The sequence below is a fragment of the Drosophila ananassae genome, chromosome XL (genome assembly GCF_017639315.1).
Source record: "Drosophila ananassae strain 14024-0371.13 chromosome XL, ASM1763931v2, whole genome shotgun sequence".
NCBI classification, from domain to species: Eukaryota; Metazoa; Arthropoda; class Insecta; order Diptera; family Drosophilidae; genus Drosophila; species Drosophila ananassae.
Window position 1 is genome coordinate 15,761,304 of NC_057931.1, and position 19,933 is coordinate 15,781,236.

The window sequence follows — 19,933 nt, forward strand, 5'->3', positions numbered from 1 at the left end:
GTCGCTATCGCTATGACACCAGGAAACTTGTCGTGTCCGGAAATACCCAACCCGACTAGATTTACCCTTGGGATTCTGTTCCGCCGCGGATCCTTGATCCTCCCTCCCTTCCCTCTTGCTCCTTGATTTCTACTTGTTCGATGACTCGCGTGCAGCCGGCGGTCTTACCCACAGGGGGTCCTTGAGCCTCTGATCGCAGATTCTTGCGCACTCGCTCTTAATCCCGCACTTAAGACTGTCGGACTTACCCACGGGAGGTCCTTCAGCCTACACTCCTAATTCCTCCAAGGAGACTTTCCCGCTTGAATGTCAGACTTATAAACGGGGTCTCTTTTACTCAACTCTTCCAGCTTCCCTAGAAGACTCGGCACCGATTCGCTCCAGTGGCCCTCCTTATATAGCGCCGGAGGCTCCCGTTAATCCTTGTGAATCTCGCTTCATGCCATTAATCCTTCGTTCTCGCCGTTAATCCTTTCTCGAATTCCCGTCGCATTGCCATTGGGGGGATCACTTTGTTCCCCCCTTTGCCCCGCTTGGCCACCGAATCATTGTAATGAACTGTTTTTGCTATATTCTGTTCGCAACAAATGCCGCGACTAGCTCACAGAGTTTGGGGGTACGTTCCACCGAATTTATAGATTCGACGTGATTGCCCGAGCCCAGAAATAACACGGTATGCTTCGTTTAAAACAAATCCCCTTTATTATGCTAAGTTTACAAAAGGGTGAATCTCACCGGCCGCTTGGCTCAGCCGACCGACCGCTCGTCCTCCCGTCGATCCCCGTTCCGGGTTGGTGCCAATACACACGCCCTCCCAAAACTTGCGCCCGGCAGGTCGTGTGGTCTTGGTGCCTGGCGCCGAAACGGCTCACGGTTCCCTTCGTTTCCCTAGGAGCTTCCCTAGAAGACTCGGTCCCGATTTGCTCCAGGGGCCCTCCTTATATAGTGCCAGAGGCGCCCGTTAATCCTTGCAAATCTACTTCCTGCCATTAATCCTTCGCTCATTTACTTTCTCCGTTAGCTTTCTCCAATTCCCGCCGCATTTCTATCAGCGGGCTTTCTTTACTTGCCCCTCTGTTTGCCCCGCTTGGGCCTCCGATCCGTATTGTTATTGAGCATGTCCATCGTCCAGATATCCCCGGATATAAACTTTGCACACATCCTTTTTTTCCTTGCAGGTAGTATATAAGTCGGAACGGCCGGGATCGGTCGACTATATCCTATAGCTGCCATATAACTGATTGATCGGAAATGCCATAACTTTGGTGTTTTTTAAGATAGAGGGTTGGGACTTTCCACACATGTTATATTTGACCAAAATATCTTATGTACAAAATTTTATACTAAATTTTACAAAATTTTATCGGCCGACTATATTCTAAAGCTGTCATAAAACGATCGGAATTGGCATAACTTTGGTGTTTTTTAAGTTAGAAAGATGGGACTTGGTAGAGATTACTCTTTGGGAAAATAATTCAATATGCCCAATTTCATAAGGATCGGCCGACTATATACGATCTGCTATATATCTAATAAGCTTTCCCTAAGTTAGCTTTCCTTTCTTGTTTTTTTTTCTGTTTTTTTTCCTTGCGTGTGGATACGCTTATGCACCTCCCCCCTTCTTCGGATGGTATACATATATATTTTTTTTTTTTGTGTATTTTTTTTTTCATAATTTTTTTTTTTATATTTTCTTCATTATTTCTGTTTTTCTTATATTTTTTCTTTTCTTTTTTTTATATATATTTTTTTTTTTCATCGCCGGGTTTTCACCCGCCGCCGGGGTTACCAGTCCCCGAGCTTCATGGTAGCCAAACTGGGAGTGCTTCGTTTAGTTGCACGAACCTGACCAGAGGATTTTTCTGGTACCATGGGTGATGAGGATCCACGGAGATGGTGCTCCAACTCCGCCTTGTCACAAGCCCTTAGGGGTTGTTGGGATCATAGCTGGCCGTCTTCGAGCGGTCTGGTCACTGACCAGCAGCGATTGCCGCGATTTGCGGAAGAGGAAAGAATAGTCCTCGCCTCCGAACAGTGAGAAAGCCATGTCCATGAACATGGTGGATAAAACTGTACCATCTTATGACTTGGCTTCGGCCACTTCATAATCTACTCCCAGCAGCTATGCATTATCCAGGGCCACCGACCCGTGACTGTTCTGGAGCCAAAATCGGTAGTGTCCTTGTTGGCACGGCGCCTGACCGGAGGCTGTGATAATTTCTGGTACCTCAGGAGCCAGGGCCCACGGAACCCTCCCCTTAGGGAGCTACGTGGTGGTTGTGGTTTATCACCCAAATGCGGGTAGAGCCCTCAGGCTCAACGTGGAGTTGCGTTATACAACCGAGTGCTGTGATCCCATAGATCGGAAGAGGTTTAGATAGGCCTCCATCCTTAACTGAGGATTAAGTCATGACCGAACAGATTGACTTACATTCGGTATCCGGCGGAACATATTCTATAAAATATTCTATATTCTAAAATATTCTATATAGGTGTACAAAATTGCATATAAAAAATATTCTTGTTCGGCACGTGACTGATTATTTTTTGTTTTTCTTGCACGTGCCGAACAAGAATATTTTTTATATGCAATTTTGTACACCTATATAGCATATTTTCGTCACTAAAATTGATATCAGATATTTTGGGTTTCGCATGCAGGTTCGTCACCGGTACTTTACCTCGTCAATAGGTTTTTTTATATGATATCAGTTGTTTTTTTTGTATATATTGATCTTAAATTATTTAAAATAGAACGCATAACATATAGCATATATATACATATATGGAAATAACCTCTGGACAGGCGATTTACACAGTTAGCAATAATTTAATTGTAAGGATAAACATCAAAACTATTTTTTTTTAACTCTATAGATTTTGACATTCAAGAAGGTGGAATAATTAAAAACCTTTCCAAAGACATAAAGAATTTTTCAATAGCTTCAGTGGCTCTGAAGTTATACGTATTTTTAATTTACAAAGGTTTTGGAATTTGGTTAGTTTAAAAAGTTTAATTAAAAAATTTGCGCAAAAATGTATTTAAAATCCAAAATTGTTTCGTAGTTGTGGGAAACCAAATTATTTTAACAAATTAACAGATGAGAGGCCTATTCTTATGAAAGTTCCACTATATAATAAATTATTAAAAAACAAGAAAGGAAAGCTAAATTCGGGCGGAGCCGAAGTTGATATACCCTTGCAGTTCAGTCGCAGTCCGCTAGGTGGCGCCACGCATCTTATATTATTAGATATATAGCGGATCGTATATAGTCGGCCGATCCTTATGAAATTTGGCAAATCAGATTATTTTGTCTAAAATTGAATCTGTACCAAGTCCCATCTTTCTAACTTAAAAAACACCAAAGTTATGCCAATTCCGATCGTTGTATGACAGCTATAGGATATAGTCGGCCGATCCTTATGAAATTTTGTACATAAGATATGTTGGTCACAATTTAACATGTGTGGAAAGTCCCAACCCTCTATCTTAAAAAACAACGAAGTTATGGCATTTCCGATCAATCAGTTATATGGCAGCTATAGGATATAGTCGACCGATCCCGGCCGTTCCGACTTATATACTACCTGCAAAAGAAAGAAGGATGTGTGCAAAGTTTCAACTCGGTAGCTCCAAAACTGAGAGACTAGTTTGCGTAGAAACCGACAGACAGACGGACAGACAGACAGACGGACAGACGGACAGACGGACATGCTCATATCGACTCAGGAGGTGATCCTGATCAAGAATATATATACTTTATAGGGTAGGAGATGTCTCCTTCACTGCGTTGCACACTTTTGACCAAAAATTTTAATACCCCCTGCAAGGGTATAAAAAACAAGAAAGGAAAGCTAACTTCAAGCGGAGCCGAAGTTGATATACCCTTGCAGTTAAGCAGAAGCTTATGTTATTATTATATATATCGGATCCTATACAGTTATCCGATCCTTATGAGAATTTCACCATCAACAAAATTTCTAATAAAAATATTGGAAACAGCCCCAAGCATCTTTTAAAATAGAAAGGTTGTGCCATTTCCGATCGTTCAGTTATATGGCACGTATAGGATATAGTTGGCCGATTCTTATGAAACATAGGATTAGATTGCCCAAAACGGAAACCATAGATAGTCCCATCATTCTAGCTTCAAAAACAACAAAGTTAAGCCAATTATTCTAATAAAATTTTGCAAATCGGATAAGATTTCCCAAAATGCAATCTGTACTAAGTCCCATCCTTCTAACTTAAAAAAACTGGAAATTTCGTTTTTCCAGTTTTTCTAGTTAAACCAATTGTTGAATGTAACAATTTATTTTGGGTGTGCGATATAAAATAATAAATATTAGAAAAGTATTGGCGGAGTTGGTTTGCCTGGTTTTTTTTTAGCTTTTAATCCATGATTTGGCCCAAAACGGTGGTGGCTGCATTTATTTATATGCATTATATGCTCAGTGGGGGCATATGCATATAAAGCGTTCTATTCATAAAATTTTGCATTCTTCTCATTAAGACATAAGACACTGAAACACAAAGCAGAATTACATCAAAATTTGCCATCAAGCAAGAAAGTTCGAGATTAGCCGAGTGGAGAGCGTTGTGGTTTCTAACACGGGAGGGCCTGAGTTCTAATCCTAGTTGAGTCAATGTTTATGTTTTACTTTTTAAAGCCCTTTTTTATTTGGATTTTATTTTTGAAATATTCGAAAATATCTTATGTACAAACTTTCATAAGGATGGGCCGACTATATCCTATAGCTGTCATAGAACGATCGGAATTGGCATAACTTTGGTGTTTTTTAAGTTAGAAAGATGGGACTTGGTACAGATTCCATTTTGGGCAAAATAATCTTATTGGCCAAATTTCATAGGGATCGGCCAACTATATCCAATAGCCGCCATATAACTGAACGATCGGAAATGGCACAACTGCAAGGGTATATCAACTTCGGCTTCGCCCGAAGTTAGCTTTCCTTTCTTGTTTTTCTTTGGAACCTCAAGATTGGTACCTCAACCGACCCGTCCGACATTTCTTTCAGAAGTTATTCAAGAAATTAGATTTTTACAGCTTTTTTAAAAAGTTGTAGAACAATAATTGCTCATATCATATGAGTCATATGACATTAACAAAAATCTCCAATTTTATTCCGTATTGCAAAGAAAAAAATATAGACAAAACAGACCCACTGGTTTCACTTTGAAACGAATTGAAATCGAATTTCTTGAAATCGAATTTCTTGAATAACTTCTGAAAGAAATGTCGGACCGGGTCGGTTGAAGTACCAATCTTCTGAGTCTTCTCATTAAGACATGAGACACTGAAACACAAAGTAGAATTACATCAAAAGTTGCCATCAAGCAATAAAGTTCGAGGTTAGCCGAGTGGAGAGCGTCGTGGTTCCTAACACGGAGGGCCTGGGTTCGAGTCCAACTTGAGTCAATGTTTACGTTTCACTTTTTAAGCCCTTTTTTATTTGGATTTTATTTTTAAATATATAAACTAAAATCTGAAAAGATATACTCCATTTTTTTTTAGGGTATTGACCAAATATATGCAGACTCCAAAAAGCAAAGTTGCCATTCAAATACACACACATGTATAAGTAAATGCAAGCTTCACAGGAGGCTGTACAAAATGGGTAGCTGCACTTACAGGACTATATCTTGAGTTAACGGATTTTGCCAGATATGAGAGATATATCAAAAGTTGCGTCATCTCAAAAGCTATCTTCACGTGCAATATAAAAAGGATCAGTCGACCACATTTTGAAAAATATTTTTTTTTCTTAAAAAAAAAGTTTATTTTCAGTGTATTTTTTTTTGTGTACTATATAGACGTTTGGTCTCAAAGAAAGTGAAATTGATATTTAAAAAACCATTTCAACGGTGTAAAGCTCTTTTTAATATCTTTCTTAATTATAAAGTTATGAATTTTTTCATTAACAAAGTTTTTTTAATTTTTTGACGTAAGCTTAAGGTATTTCAAAAAGTTGTAGAACAATAGTTGCTCATATGATAGTAACAAACATTTTCCAATTTTTTTCAGGATTTTTAAGATAAAAATAGTGCAAACAGACAAACCGACAAACCGACGCAAACTGGCTTCATTTTGAAGAAGAAGAAAAAATGGAATTTTTCGAATAACTTCTGAATGAAATGTCGGATCGGGTCGATTGAGGTACCAATCGACGCGTATTTAGCTCTAGAATGCGAATATATAAAAATATTCTGGGACTAAATATCTGGGGACTAAAATGTGTCCACCAGCCCCACTTTAGTGATAAAAATTTTTTTTACTTTCACCCTAATTTCTCCCAAACCAAATAACTTTTGGCATATGTTTCGACAAAAATTATCTAATTGAAACAATACCATTCGATTGGTATATCATTCATTTAGATCGGTTGCCTACAGAAAATTTTTAATTCTTCGGCTATATATAGAGTTCCGTCCACAGTGACAAGGCTGTGAAATATGAAAAAAAGTGCGTTTTGGGGACATTTGAATATGCGTAAAAGCTGATTGGATATTGATATTAACAAATCCATAAACTTATATTTTCATTTTGATTAGGAGAAGTGAAAAATAAGAAAAAATCAACTGAAACATTTTTTTGTCGCACAGTGTTGTATATGTCGAATTGTTATTAATTTTTGTACAATAAATAATGTCACCATTGTTCAAATGTGTCATAAAATAAACGTGTTTAGCTTATTCAGTAATCACTGTGGACGGCAGTCCACAAGGTGACGACTTGCATGCCTTGGCGTGCACGAGAGGACTCTATATATAGCCGAAGAATTAAAAATTTTCTGTAGCAACCGATCTAACTGCATTATATACCAATCGAAAGGTATTGTTTTAATGATAATTTTTCAAACATTTTCCATAAGTCGTTTGGTTTAGGAGAAATTAGGGTGAAAAAAAACAAATTTTGAATTTCTACTCCTAAATACGCGTCGATTGGTACCTCAACCGACCCGATCGGACATTTCTTTCAGAAGTAATTCAAGAAGCTTTTTCCAAATGAAGGCAGTGTGTCTGGTTGTCTGTTTTCACTATTTTTGAAACAATTTTCTTAACAATTCTGAAAAAAAATTGTATATGTTTGTTACTATTATATGAGCAACCATTGTTCTTAAACTTTTTTGCATACCTTAAGCTTTATTATTATTATTATTATTATATTAAAACGTGCTTTACGTCGTTGTAAAGGTTTTTTATAACCCTATTTCTTTAAGACCAAACGTCTTAATAGTATGTAGAAAAAACAATACACTGAAAATAAAATTTTTTTTAGGAAACAAAATTTATTTCCAAATTGCCGCATTTGATCTTATTTATATTGCATGTGAAGATAGTCTTTGGGATGACGCAACGTTTGATATATCGCTTATATCTGGCAAAATTCGTATTCGTGTACTGAAATTTTTGAAAATGTCCTCTCGGCCCGGAATTCGATTTCAGGCATAAATTGGTCCAGAATTCACCCTGATTTCGAATACGGATTCAGGAGTGAAAGTTGTCTCGAAATCACCCCTGATTCAGACTTGAATTTCAGAGCTGAATCAGCCCCGCTAAATCATTTATGAAATCGTGGTCGCATTTATGACCCAAAATCAAAGAAAAAATCATATAATCCCCCTTATAATCTCCTAATTTGATTATCATTATTTTCAATGTATTCCTTAAAAATTGTTAAAAATATGTTGTAAACTAAATTAATATGTTGAGAACATTACATTATTAATATTTCAAACTGAATCGCGCGTTGTTCAAGCATTGAACACGATACGAATTCCAAGAATGTCAAGAGATCGGACCCATGGAAATAAGTAATCAACAACATGGTTTGAAAACGATCCTCTGCAGTCTAAACAAATATTTATGTGGTGCACTTGAAGCACCTAAGAAAGGGTCACGTAGCATGTCAGCGTGCAGTCCGTTGATAAGTAGTTTTAAATAGATTTAAGATTTTCATGTTTCTTTCTTGTAAGAGAAGTGTATAAAATAAAAACATTTTTGAAACGGAACTCATTGGAGTAACACCATTATTTACAAGGGGCTCCTCTAGTACTTTGTGACAGACTATATAATACCTTTAAAAATTTGCATGTTTAAAACAATCTCAATTATTAAGAATCCCCATTAAAAAAAAATATACTTAATATTAGAGTTTATTTTGCAAAAATTTGCAAAAGACTGCAAATTTTTCTGCTGGGAATCGAACCCACGACCTTACGATTAACAGGCAGATATCTTAATTATTGAACCATAGGGTTAAAATTTCTGCGCAAAATATTTATAATGACAAGATAATATTTGTGATTAATAACTAATATCGAATATGCGTAATTTTGAACTCTAGCAGCAGCAGAGGGCCGGCAGAATTACTTCGCCTACTTTGTTTTGACGTTCGAAGGGCAAACCGTATTGAATTTGTTTATCGAACGAAATTTTGAACGAAGCGGTGACAGGAATTTAAGTACTGCTGGGTAGATGTGTATATTTGATGGGGAATATTTTTTTGAGCTTGTGCATGTATGTGTGCAATAAACTTCAAAATATGGAGTAAATTATTTCAACTTTTACATTATTTGTATATCGGAGCTTCCATATAACTGATTGATCGAAAATGCCATAACTGTTTATTTGTTTAAACAATTTGGTTTATCACAACTACGAACAAATTTTGCATTTTGAAAGAATTTTTGACACATTATACCCTTTCAGAGGGTATTATAATTTTGGTCAAAAGTGTGCAACGCAGTGAAGGAGACATCTCCGACCCTATAAAGTATATACATTCATTATCAGGATCACCTCTTCAGTCGATATAAGCATGTCCGTCTGTCCTTCGGTTTCTACGCAAACTAGTCTCTCAGTTTTAAAGCTATCGAGTTGAAACTTTGCACACATCCTTCTTTTCCTTGCAGGTAGTACATAAGTCGGAACGGCCGGGATCAGTCGACTATATCCTATAGCTGCCATATAACAGATTGATCGGAAATAACTTGGGTGTTTTTTAAGTTGGGACTTTCCACACGCGTTATTTTTAGCCAAAATATCTTATGTACGAAATTTCATAAGGATCGGCCGACTATATCCTATAGCTGTCATAGAATGATCGGATGCATAACTTTGATGTTTTTTATGTTAGAAAAATGGGACTTGGTACAGATTCTGTTTTGGGCAAAATAATCCGATTTGCTAAATTTCATAAGGATCGGCCGACTATATCCTGTGGACGCCATATATCTGATCGATCGGAAATGGAACTACTTTAACTGCAAGGGTATATCAACATCGGCTCCGCCCGAAGTTAGATTTCCTTTCTTGTTTTTAATTAAAATTTTTAAACTAACCAAATTCCAAAACCTTTGTAAATTAAAAATACATATAACTTTAGAACCACCGAAGCTATGGAAACATTCTTTACATCTTTGGGAAGGTTTTTAATTTTCTACTTTCTTTAATGTCAAAATCTATGGAGTAAATAAAATGGTGCTTATCCTTATATTTAAAGAATTGCTAACTGTGTGAATCGCCTCTGGAGAGGTTACTTTAATATTCTGTATAAATTGTTTTCGGAAAAACAAAAAAAAAATTAGGCACGTTCGGAATAAGAATATTTTTTATATGCACTTTTGTACACCTATATAGCATATTTTCGTCCCAAAAATTGATATCAGATATTTTGGGTTTCGCATGAAGGTTCGTCACCGATATTTAACCTAGTCCAAAGTTTTTTTTTATTTTATGATAATATAAGAGGTTTTTTTTTATCTTTTATTATATGATTTCACTTTACTCCATCTTTAGATAATTGTTGGAGCGAGCTTATTAGAGTTCTAAGATTCAGTTACTTGGCGTGACACCGTGTTAGACAGTGATGATTTATCACGGTGAATTAGATCAAGCCTTTATCAATAGAAGACGAATTATGAAATAGTGCGAATTGTCAATCAGGGACTTCGTGCTACAATAATAGATAAAATCAAAATATTTAAATCAAGAAAGGAAAGCTAACTTCGGGCGGAGCCGAAGCTGATATACCCTTGCAGTTAAGGTTTTTTCATTTCCGATCGTTCGGATATATGGCGTCTATCGGATATAGTCGCCGATCCTAATGAAATGTAGCAGATCGGATTATATTATCGGATTATAAATCGGATTAGTCCCGTCCCGTCATTCTAGCTTAAAAAAATACCAAAGTAAGGCTAATTCCGATCATTCAGTTATATGACAGCTATATGATGTAGTCGGCCAACCCTTATGATATTCGGCAAATTTTATTTTGCCCAAAATAGAATCTGTACCAAGTCCCAAACCTTTAACTTAAAAAAAAACCAAAGTTATGGCATTTCCGATCAATCAGTTATATGGCAACTATAGGATATAGTCGAACGATCCCCGCCGTTCCGACTTATATACTACCTGTAAGGAAAAGAAGGATGTGTCCAAAGTTTCAACTCGATAGCTCTAAAACTGAGAGACTAGTTTGCGTAGAAACCGATAGACAGACGGACAGACAGACAGACGGACAGACGGACATGCTCATATCGACTCAGGAGGTGATCCTGATCAAGAATATATATACAAAATAGGGTCAGAGATGTCTCCTTCACTGCGTTGCACACTTTTGACCAAAATTATAATACCCTCTGCAACGGTATAAAAATGGCTGTGCATACATTTTCTGCTGTGAGTGATAGTGTGAATTTTGGCAAGTTATTGCCGAATTGTGTTGTGGCAAAATTTGGAGGATTTTTTAGGTGCATTTTTGAAAATCATTTATAAACGGACTTCCCGAAAGTCACGTCATAACTGGTGATTTACAAATACTTTTAGTTGACCCCAGTCAGATTGCATAAAGAAGACTAGTATAGAAGAAACTAAAATTGTGAGAAACAAAATAAGATAACAGTTTTTATCTAATATTATTTATCCTAGTAGATTCCTACTTTCCCCATCTGAAAAATTTTAATATTAAATAAAATATTTAATATTAAATATTCTGACTACTTGGAGAAAGATTTTATAACTGTTGTTCATGGGCAGCGGGTTTCACTACAGTGTATTTTACTCCAGAGGGTCAATTCTTATTTCTGAGCGTATTATTTGAGCGTGCCGTTATGAATGAGTCTACCCGACTCATTCTCAACTTACCTACGTTTGCAAAATAGTCAGGATGTTACGTAAAATAAAGATAGGCATTTGATAGAGGAAGAACAATTTTTAAAATGTTATAACTGGCTTAGATTCTTTAAATATCTAAAAGTGCTTATTTTTTAATCAAGCATCAAATATGTTGGGTTTCTTGCTAGTTTAGGTAAAGTTCGACCAAATCTACGCAAGGTGCAAACATTGGTAGCGTTATCCCTTGTGCAGTGCTGTACTCAATTAAAAACAAGAAAGGAAAGCTAACTTCGGGCGGAGCCGAAATCCTTATGAAATTTGGCAAATCAGATTATTTTGTCCAAAATAGAAACTGTAACAAGTCCCATCTTTCTAACTTAAAAAACACCAAAGATATGCCAATTCCGATCGTTGTATGACTGCTATAGGATATAGTTGGCCGATCCTTATGAAATTTTGTACATAAGATATGTTGGTCAAATATAACATGTGTGGAAAGTCTCAAATATATAAATTCACAATTTGTGCCAGTGTGCGAAATCATGAAAGTATTATATTACTTGATTTATAAATATTGATATTATTATACCCTTGCAGAGGGTATCTCCGACCCTATAAAGTATATATATTCTTGATCAGGATCACCTCCTGAGTCGATATGAGCATGTCCGTGTGTCCGTCTGTCTGTTGTATGATCGATATTTATATATTTTATTGTTTTTACCGAGTGCAATTCTTTCACACCCAAAAAAAAAATCAATTTAATATTTTAATATAAATATAGGGTTCAATTTAATATGATAATAGGGTTCAGCGTTGATGCAAGCAGTCTTTGGAATTTGATATAGAATATACTCCCGGTTCTATATTGGCGTAAGTTGGTTCTTTTCGCTTAACTTTATAATAACTGCATGGCTTTTTCAATATGTGTAGAAAGTAAGCTAATCCTATTAGCTTACTTAACGAAAACTTTCTTATTTCTGAGAAACAGAAAGATTCTGAGATTTCTTCCATTGCTCTTAAATATAAAGCAACGAATTCGAGGAGAATTTAGAGGAGCTATGAGTTGCGCTCAAAAATGTCTTACTGCCAAATTCAGCGAAACGGCAAAACATAGTGCCTCCCAGTTGTCCCAAAATGGTCGGTAGTTAATCATGTCTATTAAGCCCTCGTACAACTATGATGGGAAAAAACAATAATAATATAAAAATTATCTTCAGCATAAATTAAACAGAAAAGATTAACAATAAAAATAAATGTTCACAATCCACTTAAAAATCGCTCAGTATTTGGGATCATTGTTTGCTTCCTCGAGCCGGACAACGCAATAATACGTTTGTTACAATAATAAAAACTAAAATTTCGATTCACCAAATCGAGCCACGGAAAACTTGTCGAGGCCTGAAAGAGGTGAAGCTAACGCGTCGAATTCAGGTACTGCATCAATGATAATGGCATCAGCTTAAAGTAAGTTGTCTAGTTTTTACCCCTAGTTTTTTTTAAATATTCTAAAAACAAAAAGTCTTCCAAATAAGATTTGCACCAATTATACAACTAGTCAATACCTATTAGATTCACTTTTGTAAAAATAAAAAACAGTCTTGGCAAATTGTTTTTTTTTCAGTTGGAGTGCGTACGAATGTCGCGTTTGACATTAGAGAATTACCCATATATAGAATCGTATATAGTTGGCCGATCCCTATGAGAATTTCACCATCGAATTTATTTTCCATACAATGTTTAAAACCATCCCAAGCATCTTTATAAATATAACATTTGTGGATAACCCTCTAACTTAAAAAACACCAAAGTTATGGCATTTCCGATCAATCAGTTATATAGCAGCTATAGGATATAGTCGACCGATCCCGGCCGTTCCGACTTACACACTACCTGCAAGAAAAAGAAGGTTATGTGTAACTCTATAGCTTTAAAACTGTGAGACAAGAATGCGTAGAAACCGACAGACAAACGGATTTGCTTATATCGACTCAGGAGGTGATCCTGATCAAAAATATATATACTGTATATAGTTAGTCGATCCGAATGAGAATTTCACCATCAAATCAATTTTCTAATAAAAATAAATTTATATACTAAACTTATATGCCTGCAAATAAACGGACATGCTTATATATACTCAGGAGGTGATCCTGATCCTGAATATATATACTTTATAGGGTCGGAGATGCTTCCTTCACTACTTTGCACACTGTTGACCAAAATTATAATACCCTCTGCAAAAGTATAGTAAAATAAAAAAAAAACATCTTTAAATATAAAACTTTAGCTAATTACTTAAATATAATTTTTTTATATACTATTTTTTTTTTATATTTTAACAGATGGACTCGGGCATCCATTTGGATTGGATGTCAGCGATGGTCGAGTTTATTGGACCGATTGGGATAGCAAATCAGTGATGAGTGCCGACAAACTGTCTGGGAAAGACTTAAGTGTAATCATTGCCAATAGTAGCGATCTAATGGATGTACGTGTTTTCCATCGAAACAGAAGGCGTGTTTTTAATGAATGCGATAGGCATAATGGCGGTTGCTCTCATTTATGTCTTTTAAATCCAATAAGCTATACTTGTGCGTGCGCAGTGGGAGTGCACTTAAAGAATGATAAGCGCACTTGTTCTGAAGGTCCAAATAAATATATTATCTTCGCACATAGAATAGATATAAGACAAATATCTTTAGATTTTGATCATTTAATCGATGTAGTTTTGCCATTACCTCCAATTTCAAACGCTGTAGCATTAGACGTGGACAAGAAAACAGGTAATATTTTTTGGTCTGATACTATCGAGAATGTTATAATGAGATCCAGTCCTGATGGATTAAATGTACATAAAATTGTTGGAGAAAGTTTGGAAAATCCAGATGGATTGATTGTTGATTCGATTGGTCGCATGATTTATTGGGCAGATGCAGGACGTCACACAATAGAAGTCGCCAGCCTTGATGGAAGGAATCGTCATATAATAGCTTATAAAGACCTTGAGTCTCCACGTGGCCTGGCTCTTGATTACGAAATTGGTCTTCTATTTTGGACCGATTGGGGACATTATCGTAAAATTGAAAGGTCCCACTTAGATGGAGATGAACGATCACGTATTGTTACCGCTAACTTAGGATGGCCGAATGGATTGTCACTTGATTTAAAGAGCAAGCGAATATACTGGGTGGATGCGCTTCTTAAAAGTATTGATTCATGTGATTACACAGGAAACCAACGCAAGCTTATACTGTCTTCCTTGCATCATCCATATGCTTTAGCTGTAACTGAAGATAGTATTTTTTGGACAGATTGGAAGTCTAAAGCTCTTCATATGACAGATAGGCGAAACATCAGTTCAAGGCGTGATGTTATGACTAATATTGAAGGATTAATGGACATTAAAGTTATTTATCAAGAGCAGCAAAATTTCGAAAATATTTGCGGTCGTGATAATGGCGGATGCTCTCACCTCTGTTTGCGTAATCCATCTGGTTACTCTTGTAAATGCCCTATTGGACTTCGTCTACTAAAAAACAGTACAACCCAGTGCCAGAGTCTTCCTGATGTAAGTAGTTTTTATATAAAATAATTTATTATATCCCATTCCACATACAATAGGGCTGACAGGTTCGGCTAGAGTAGACTTCAGTAACTATCATTACATCTCATAAGTACCAGAAGAGGGGCGAAAAAATCCAAATTTACATTTCTTTCTTATTCAAAAAATACATTTAAATGCACAATACTTTATAAATATATATATATATTAAATATTTTTTAAAGCAAGAAATGAAAACTTACTTCGGGCGAAGCCGATGTTGATATACCGTTGCAGTTAGGTAGCAGCTTATATTATTTCAATTACATGGTAGCTATAGGATATAGTCGGCTAATTCTTATAAAATTTGGCACTTCGGGTAAAATTGGCAAAAATGGAATCCGTAGAGAGTCCCATCCATTTAGCTTAAAAAACATAAGTGATGCCAATTCCGATAATTCAGTTATATGCACACTATAGTCGGCCGATCCTTACAAAATTTTATAGATAAGATATGTTGGCCAAAAATAACAACTGTGATTGTAAAGATATTGTATTTAGATTTGTAAATATATTAGATATATGTAGATACTAAATACAAATAGAGATTTGTTGAATATAATTTGGAAAGTCGATAAAGTCTAGTATAAGTTAGTAAGCGGAGCGGGAGCGCAAGAAAAACTCAGTTTCATGTGTGAATTCGATCCGCTTCGCCGCAATAAATAGGCTACATGTTACATGTTTACTACATGTTAGGTTACATGTAGTAAATGAGAAATATTTATTGAATTATACCGTTAAAGCGAGTGCAAGCATTTTTAGTAGTCGTTGGTGATTTTTAAATAATTATACAGCCACCCATTTTCTTTGAGAAATTTTGATTGTCGCGGAGTGGATAAGCTATTCTGCTAGAATATAGATTGCAGTCGGTTTGAATTACGTGGCCCTACGGTGCACTTTCGTTAAGTATGTATTTGTGATTCAAGCTATGTGTGTAATTTCCCACACTGTTAATGCACAAAAGTAAGTTAAGTTTGGCGCCACGGATCTAATCTAAGTTTATATTCGGTGGAGTTCATAGTGTTAGAGGCAACTCCCGGGATTTAGATCGGCATAATTTCTTCATTTTTCTTTTTCTATTTGCGGTGTATAAGTTTGAACTCTAACGGAATTTTGAAACGAACGTGCACAGCTGAACGCGTGACATGCCGACAACACATTCGCCCAGACGAAGGCCCAGGTTTAATCAATATGAAGCTACCATAGAAAAAACCACAATTGCAGCATCCGGCCGGCTTGGCGAATGCGGAAGACGACAGCGGTCACGGACTCCAAAGGCAGGAAGCGAGGTAAAACGTACCACTAGAACAGCCCATACGAAAGCGCCAGGACAGAATGTGGACCTCACGACTTCACAGATTGCGACGCCCATGGCAAGGATCACAAGTCTAGAGAAGGAGCTCCTCTAAAGGCAAGGAACTTTCGGCAAGGAACGTTTTTTTTTTTTATTTTTCATCCGCCGAGGTGGTCGACGAGGGCACAGATATCACCCCTGAGACCGGCGTTGATGGTGGCTCTTATGCAGTACCGCAAGATCAACGGCAATAGCGTGCCTGTGCTTATGTTCTTCAAGCACGGCCTTGACGAGGAGAAGTGCTAGATGGATCACCAGCCGGTAGCCTTGTGTGTTTGGGCGTGCCTTTCCGACTTCTCCCTAAAGGCGGGAGGATTTGTTCATCACCCAACAGGCCAACATACTCATGCATACCTTCTAAATATTTATCAGATACTTAGTTGAAATTTTTAGAGTCTTACATTTATGTTTAAAACAAGAAAGGAAAGCTAACTTCGGGCGGAGCCGAAGTTGATATACCCTTGCAGTTGAGTCGCAGTCCGCTAGGTGGCGCCACGCATCTTATATTATTCGATATATAGCGGATCGTATATAGTCGGCTGATCCTTATGAAATTTGGCATATCGAATTATTTTGCCAAAAGAGGAATCCATTGAAACTCCCATGCTTCTAACTTGAAAAACAACGAAGTTATAGCATTTCCGATCAATCAGTTATATGACAGCTATAGGATATAGTTGGCCGATCCTTATGAATTTCGACAAATCAGATTTTGTTTCCCAAAATTGAATCTGTACCAAATCCCATCTTTCTAACTTAAAAAACAACAAAGTTATGCCAATTTCGAACGTTCTATGACAGCTAAAGGATATAGTCGGCCGATTCTTATGAAATTTTGTACACAAGATATTTTGGTCAAATATAATATGTGTGGAAAGTCTCAACCCTCCAACTTAAAAAACACCAAAGTTATGGCATTTCCGATCAATCAGTTATATGGCAGCTATAGGATATAGTCGACCGATCCCGGCCGTTCCGACTTATATACTGCCTGCAAAGGAAAGAAGGGTGTGTGCAAAGTTTCAACTCGATAGCTTTAAAACTGAGAGACTAGTTTGCGTAGAAACAGACAGACGGACAGACGGACCGACGGACAGACGGACAGACGGACATGCTCATATCGACTCAGGAGGTGATCCTGATCAAGAATATATATACTTTATAGGGTCGGAGATGTCTCCTTCACTGCATTGCACACTTTTGACCTAAATTATAATACCCTCTGCAAGGGTATAAAAACAATTTAAATTTCGCGTTGCGAAACAAGTCTAATAACATTAACCTGGAAACTACTATTACTACGAGGGTGGCTATATATATTTCTGGCCTAGGCCATACTAAGTGTTGCCTGGCGCCAGCTGACGTTTTCATGCTCAGAACGTTTTGACGTACGGCCATAATTAAACGGCCTACGTCGGCCCGCTTGATTCGCTGACAAATGCGGAGCTAAGGCCAAATCCACAGGGTACGGCACCTTTGTTCCAAGAACCGAGCCATAGATTCCCAAGTTGGCAGGCTGTCGTCAGTGCTTCCTGCCAGAGAGTCTTCCCATTTGGCCTTTGTAGCAGGGTCCAGCTTTTGGAAGATGATATGGATGAGGGCCCGCATATGTCCATTGAATCGGTCGGATAACTCCCGAAGAGTAGCAACGGATCCCGTATTGTTATTGTGCTGGTCATCGACTTCGTCCCGATCCCCCGCGCCCCCCATTCATTTGGTCACACCAAATTAATTTCTGTGTATTTGTGCATTTCTCTAAACACAGCTGCGGAGTCGCGGACCGCTTCGTTCCCCGCTCTCTCCTATAACACTCGAGCGCGGTACGTTCCACGGTGATTCCTCTTTCTCCTTCTTTCGTGCGCGACGCCGTTCTGGTTCCTCTATCCCCGCCGTGGACGGAATTTTTGTCTTGGAGATTCACTTAATAACTTGAGACCAAGGAATTGGGTCTCAAGTATAAGGAATTACTCATTAAGTGCAGAAAATTGCTTACGGACATCTAGAAAGCCGTTTCTCGTCTGCTTCATGAAAGTCCGCATCTCAAACTCAATCTCTCTACAGGCAATACAAGACCATGTCAGACCAATATTCTTTGTGATAAGATCGCTTATCCGTCCATTGTGCCCACCACCAGCACATTTAATATGTGAGCAGTTGTTGCAAAGCCAGCAGGACAGATACGAGTCACCAGTGATGGATCCTCCAAACTCGCATTTTTTAGCAGTACAAATTAGACTCATTATTGACTGAGATTTGTCCACTGTAGTGAGAGCGAGAAGAGATTAATTAGAAATTTGTGGTAGAGAGGCACGTTCGGATCAGGCACGTCGAAGAGAAGACGTCACAAAAGAGATACGCCGTGACGAATAACCTCTTGAGAGTAACAGTGATGTAACGGGATTACTCGACCTGAGAATAGAACTCAGGAAGGGAATATATATATGAATATTCGAAGAGCGTGACAGAAGTAATATTGAATAATAATATTATTTTTAAGAAGTGAATGGTTCAATGAACTATGTAAGTCAAATATGCTCCGACTATGATACGCGAAAAGGGGAAACTCGTATCAAAGATATAGGTAATCAGATGAGAGCAGATGAGAGAAATCGCAAAAACACGTCGGGATACGGCAAAGTCAGACTAAAGACTGAACGAACTGAACGATCGAAATTAGCATAACTTTGGTGTTTTTTATGCTAGAATAATGGGACTTTCTACGGATTCCATTTTTGGCAATACAATCCGATCTGCGAATTCAGTAGTTTTTTTTTGAAAATTTTTCTTTACCTGTCCAAAAGTTAAACAAAACTAAAAACGAAAAGTTTTTCAAAATTCTAAAAGATGACCATTGGTGGTCAATTTCGATATTGACTTCGATTTTGAAATTTTTAAAAATGTTCAACTATAATTTCAAAACGGAAAGTGGTCATTTGAAAATATTGATGGTCATTATTTATCACACTACTGGAAAACGTTTTTAGTAGTTTTTTGTTTGTTTAACCTGTGCAAAAAATTACCAAAACTAAACACTTAAATACAAAAAACTAAAAGCTTTTTAAAAATTCTAAAAGATTTAAAAAAAAATTTTTAAATATTGATGGTCATTTGTGGTCATTTGATGGGCAATCGATTGCACCCTTTTTTTTCAAAAAATATTATTTAACCCGACCCAACTATTCGTAGCTAGTGGAGACACAGAAATTTGGGAAATTAATATAGGAGTAGGTGACAAGGTCGTAATTAAAAATGTTGTCTTCCCACATAAGCTAACGCCAAACTTTGACCCTTCCGAATACGATGTTATAGGGAGAAAAGGAAACATAGCTATAGTGTCAAAAGATGGTAGACGTTTAACCAGGAATATTAGCCACCTAAAGTAGATACCAATAAGGAGCCCGCCGCACAGTAGCTCCGATCCTGATTCTTTTCCATAGGTACATGTGACTCCACCAGAAGAGTTGACAAACACAGAACAGACGGAACACCAGTCAGCACAGAGAGGCGGGATTGAACCACCAAGCGTGGACGAAGGATCGAAACTAAAGCTGGTAAAAAAAAGACGGATGTGGGAACCGGCGGCGAAAAGCGAGGGCGATGGCGGTAGCTGCGACGTCTGCGCCGACGTCAACGATTGATTCCTGTCCGCGTAGCTCTTTTATGTTCTTGAAGTCTAAAATGTGCGGTTGATGGACTAGCATTGCCGGTCCTCAAATAAAGTGTAAAGTGTCAAATTAAAGAAACAAAATAACATATCTATTCATTGCGAACGGTGGTGATTCTTGAGTTAATACAGTTCAAAGCTAATTGTTTTCCATTCTGTAACGCTTCCGAT

At 37.3% G+C, this 19,933-nt stretch overlaps 1 protein-coding gene across 4 annotated transcripts in view; it reads left to right on the forward strand.

Annotated features, from left to right (window-relative positions):
• LOC6503208 (low-density lipoprotein receptor-related protein 4) overlaps window positions 1-19,933 on the forward strand; it is a 230,121-nt gene that overhangs the window by 167,029 nt on the left and 43,159 nt on the right. For all 4 annotated transcript variants that reach the window (XM_014905850.3, XM_032455924.2, XR_006507607.1 and 1 more), the window contains exon 7: window positions 13,486-14,711. In XM_014905850.3, the coding sequence (XP_014761336.1) occupies window positions 13,486-14,711 (1,226 nt within the window). The remainder of the gene's footprint in view (window positions 1-13,485; window positions 14,712-19,933) is intronic.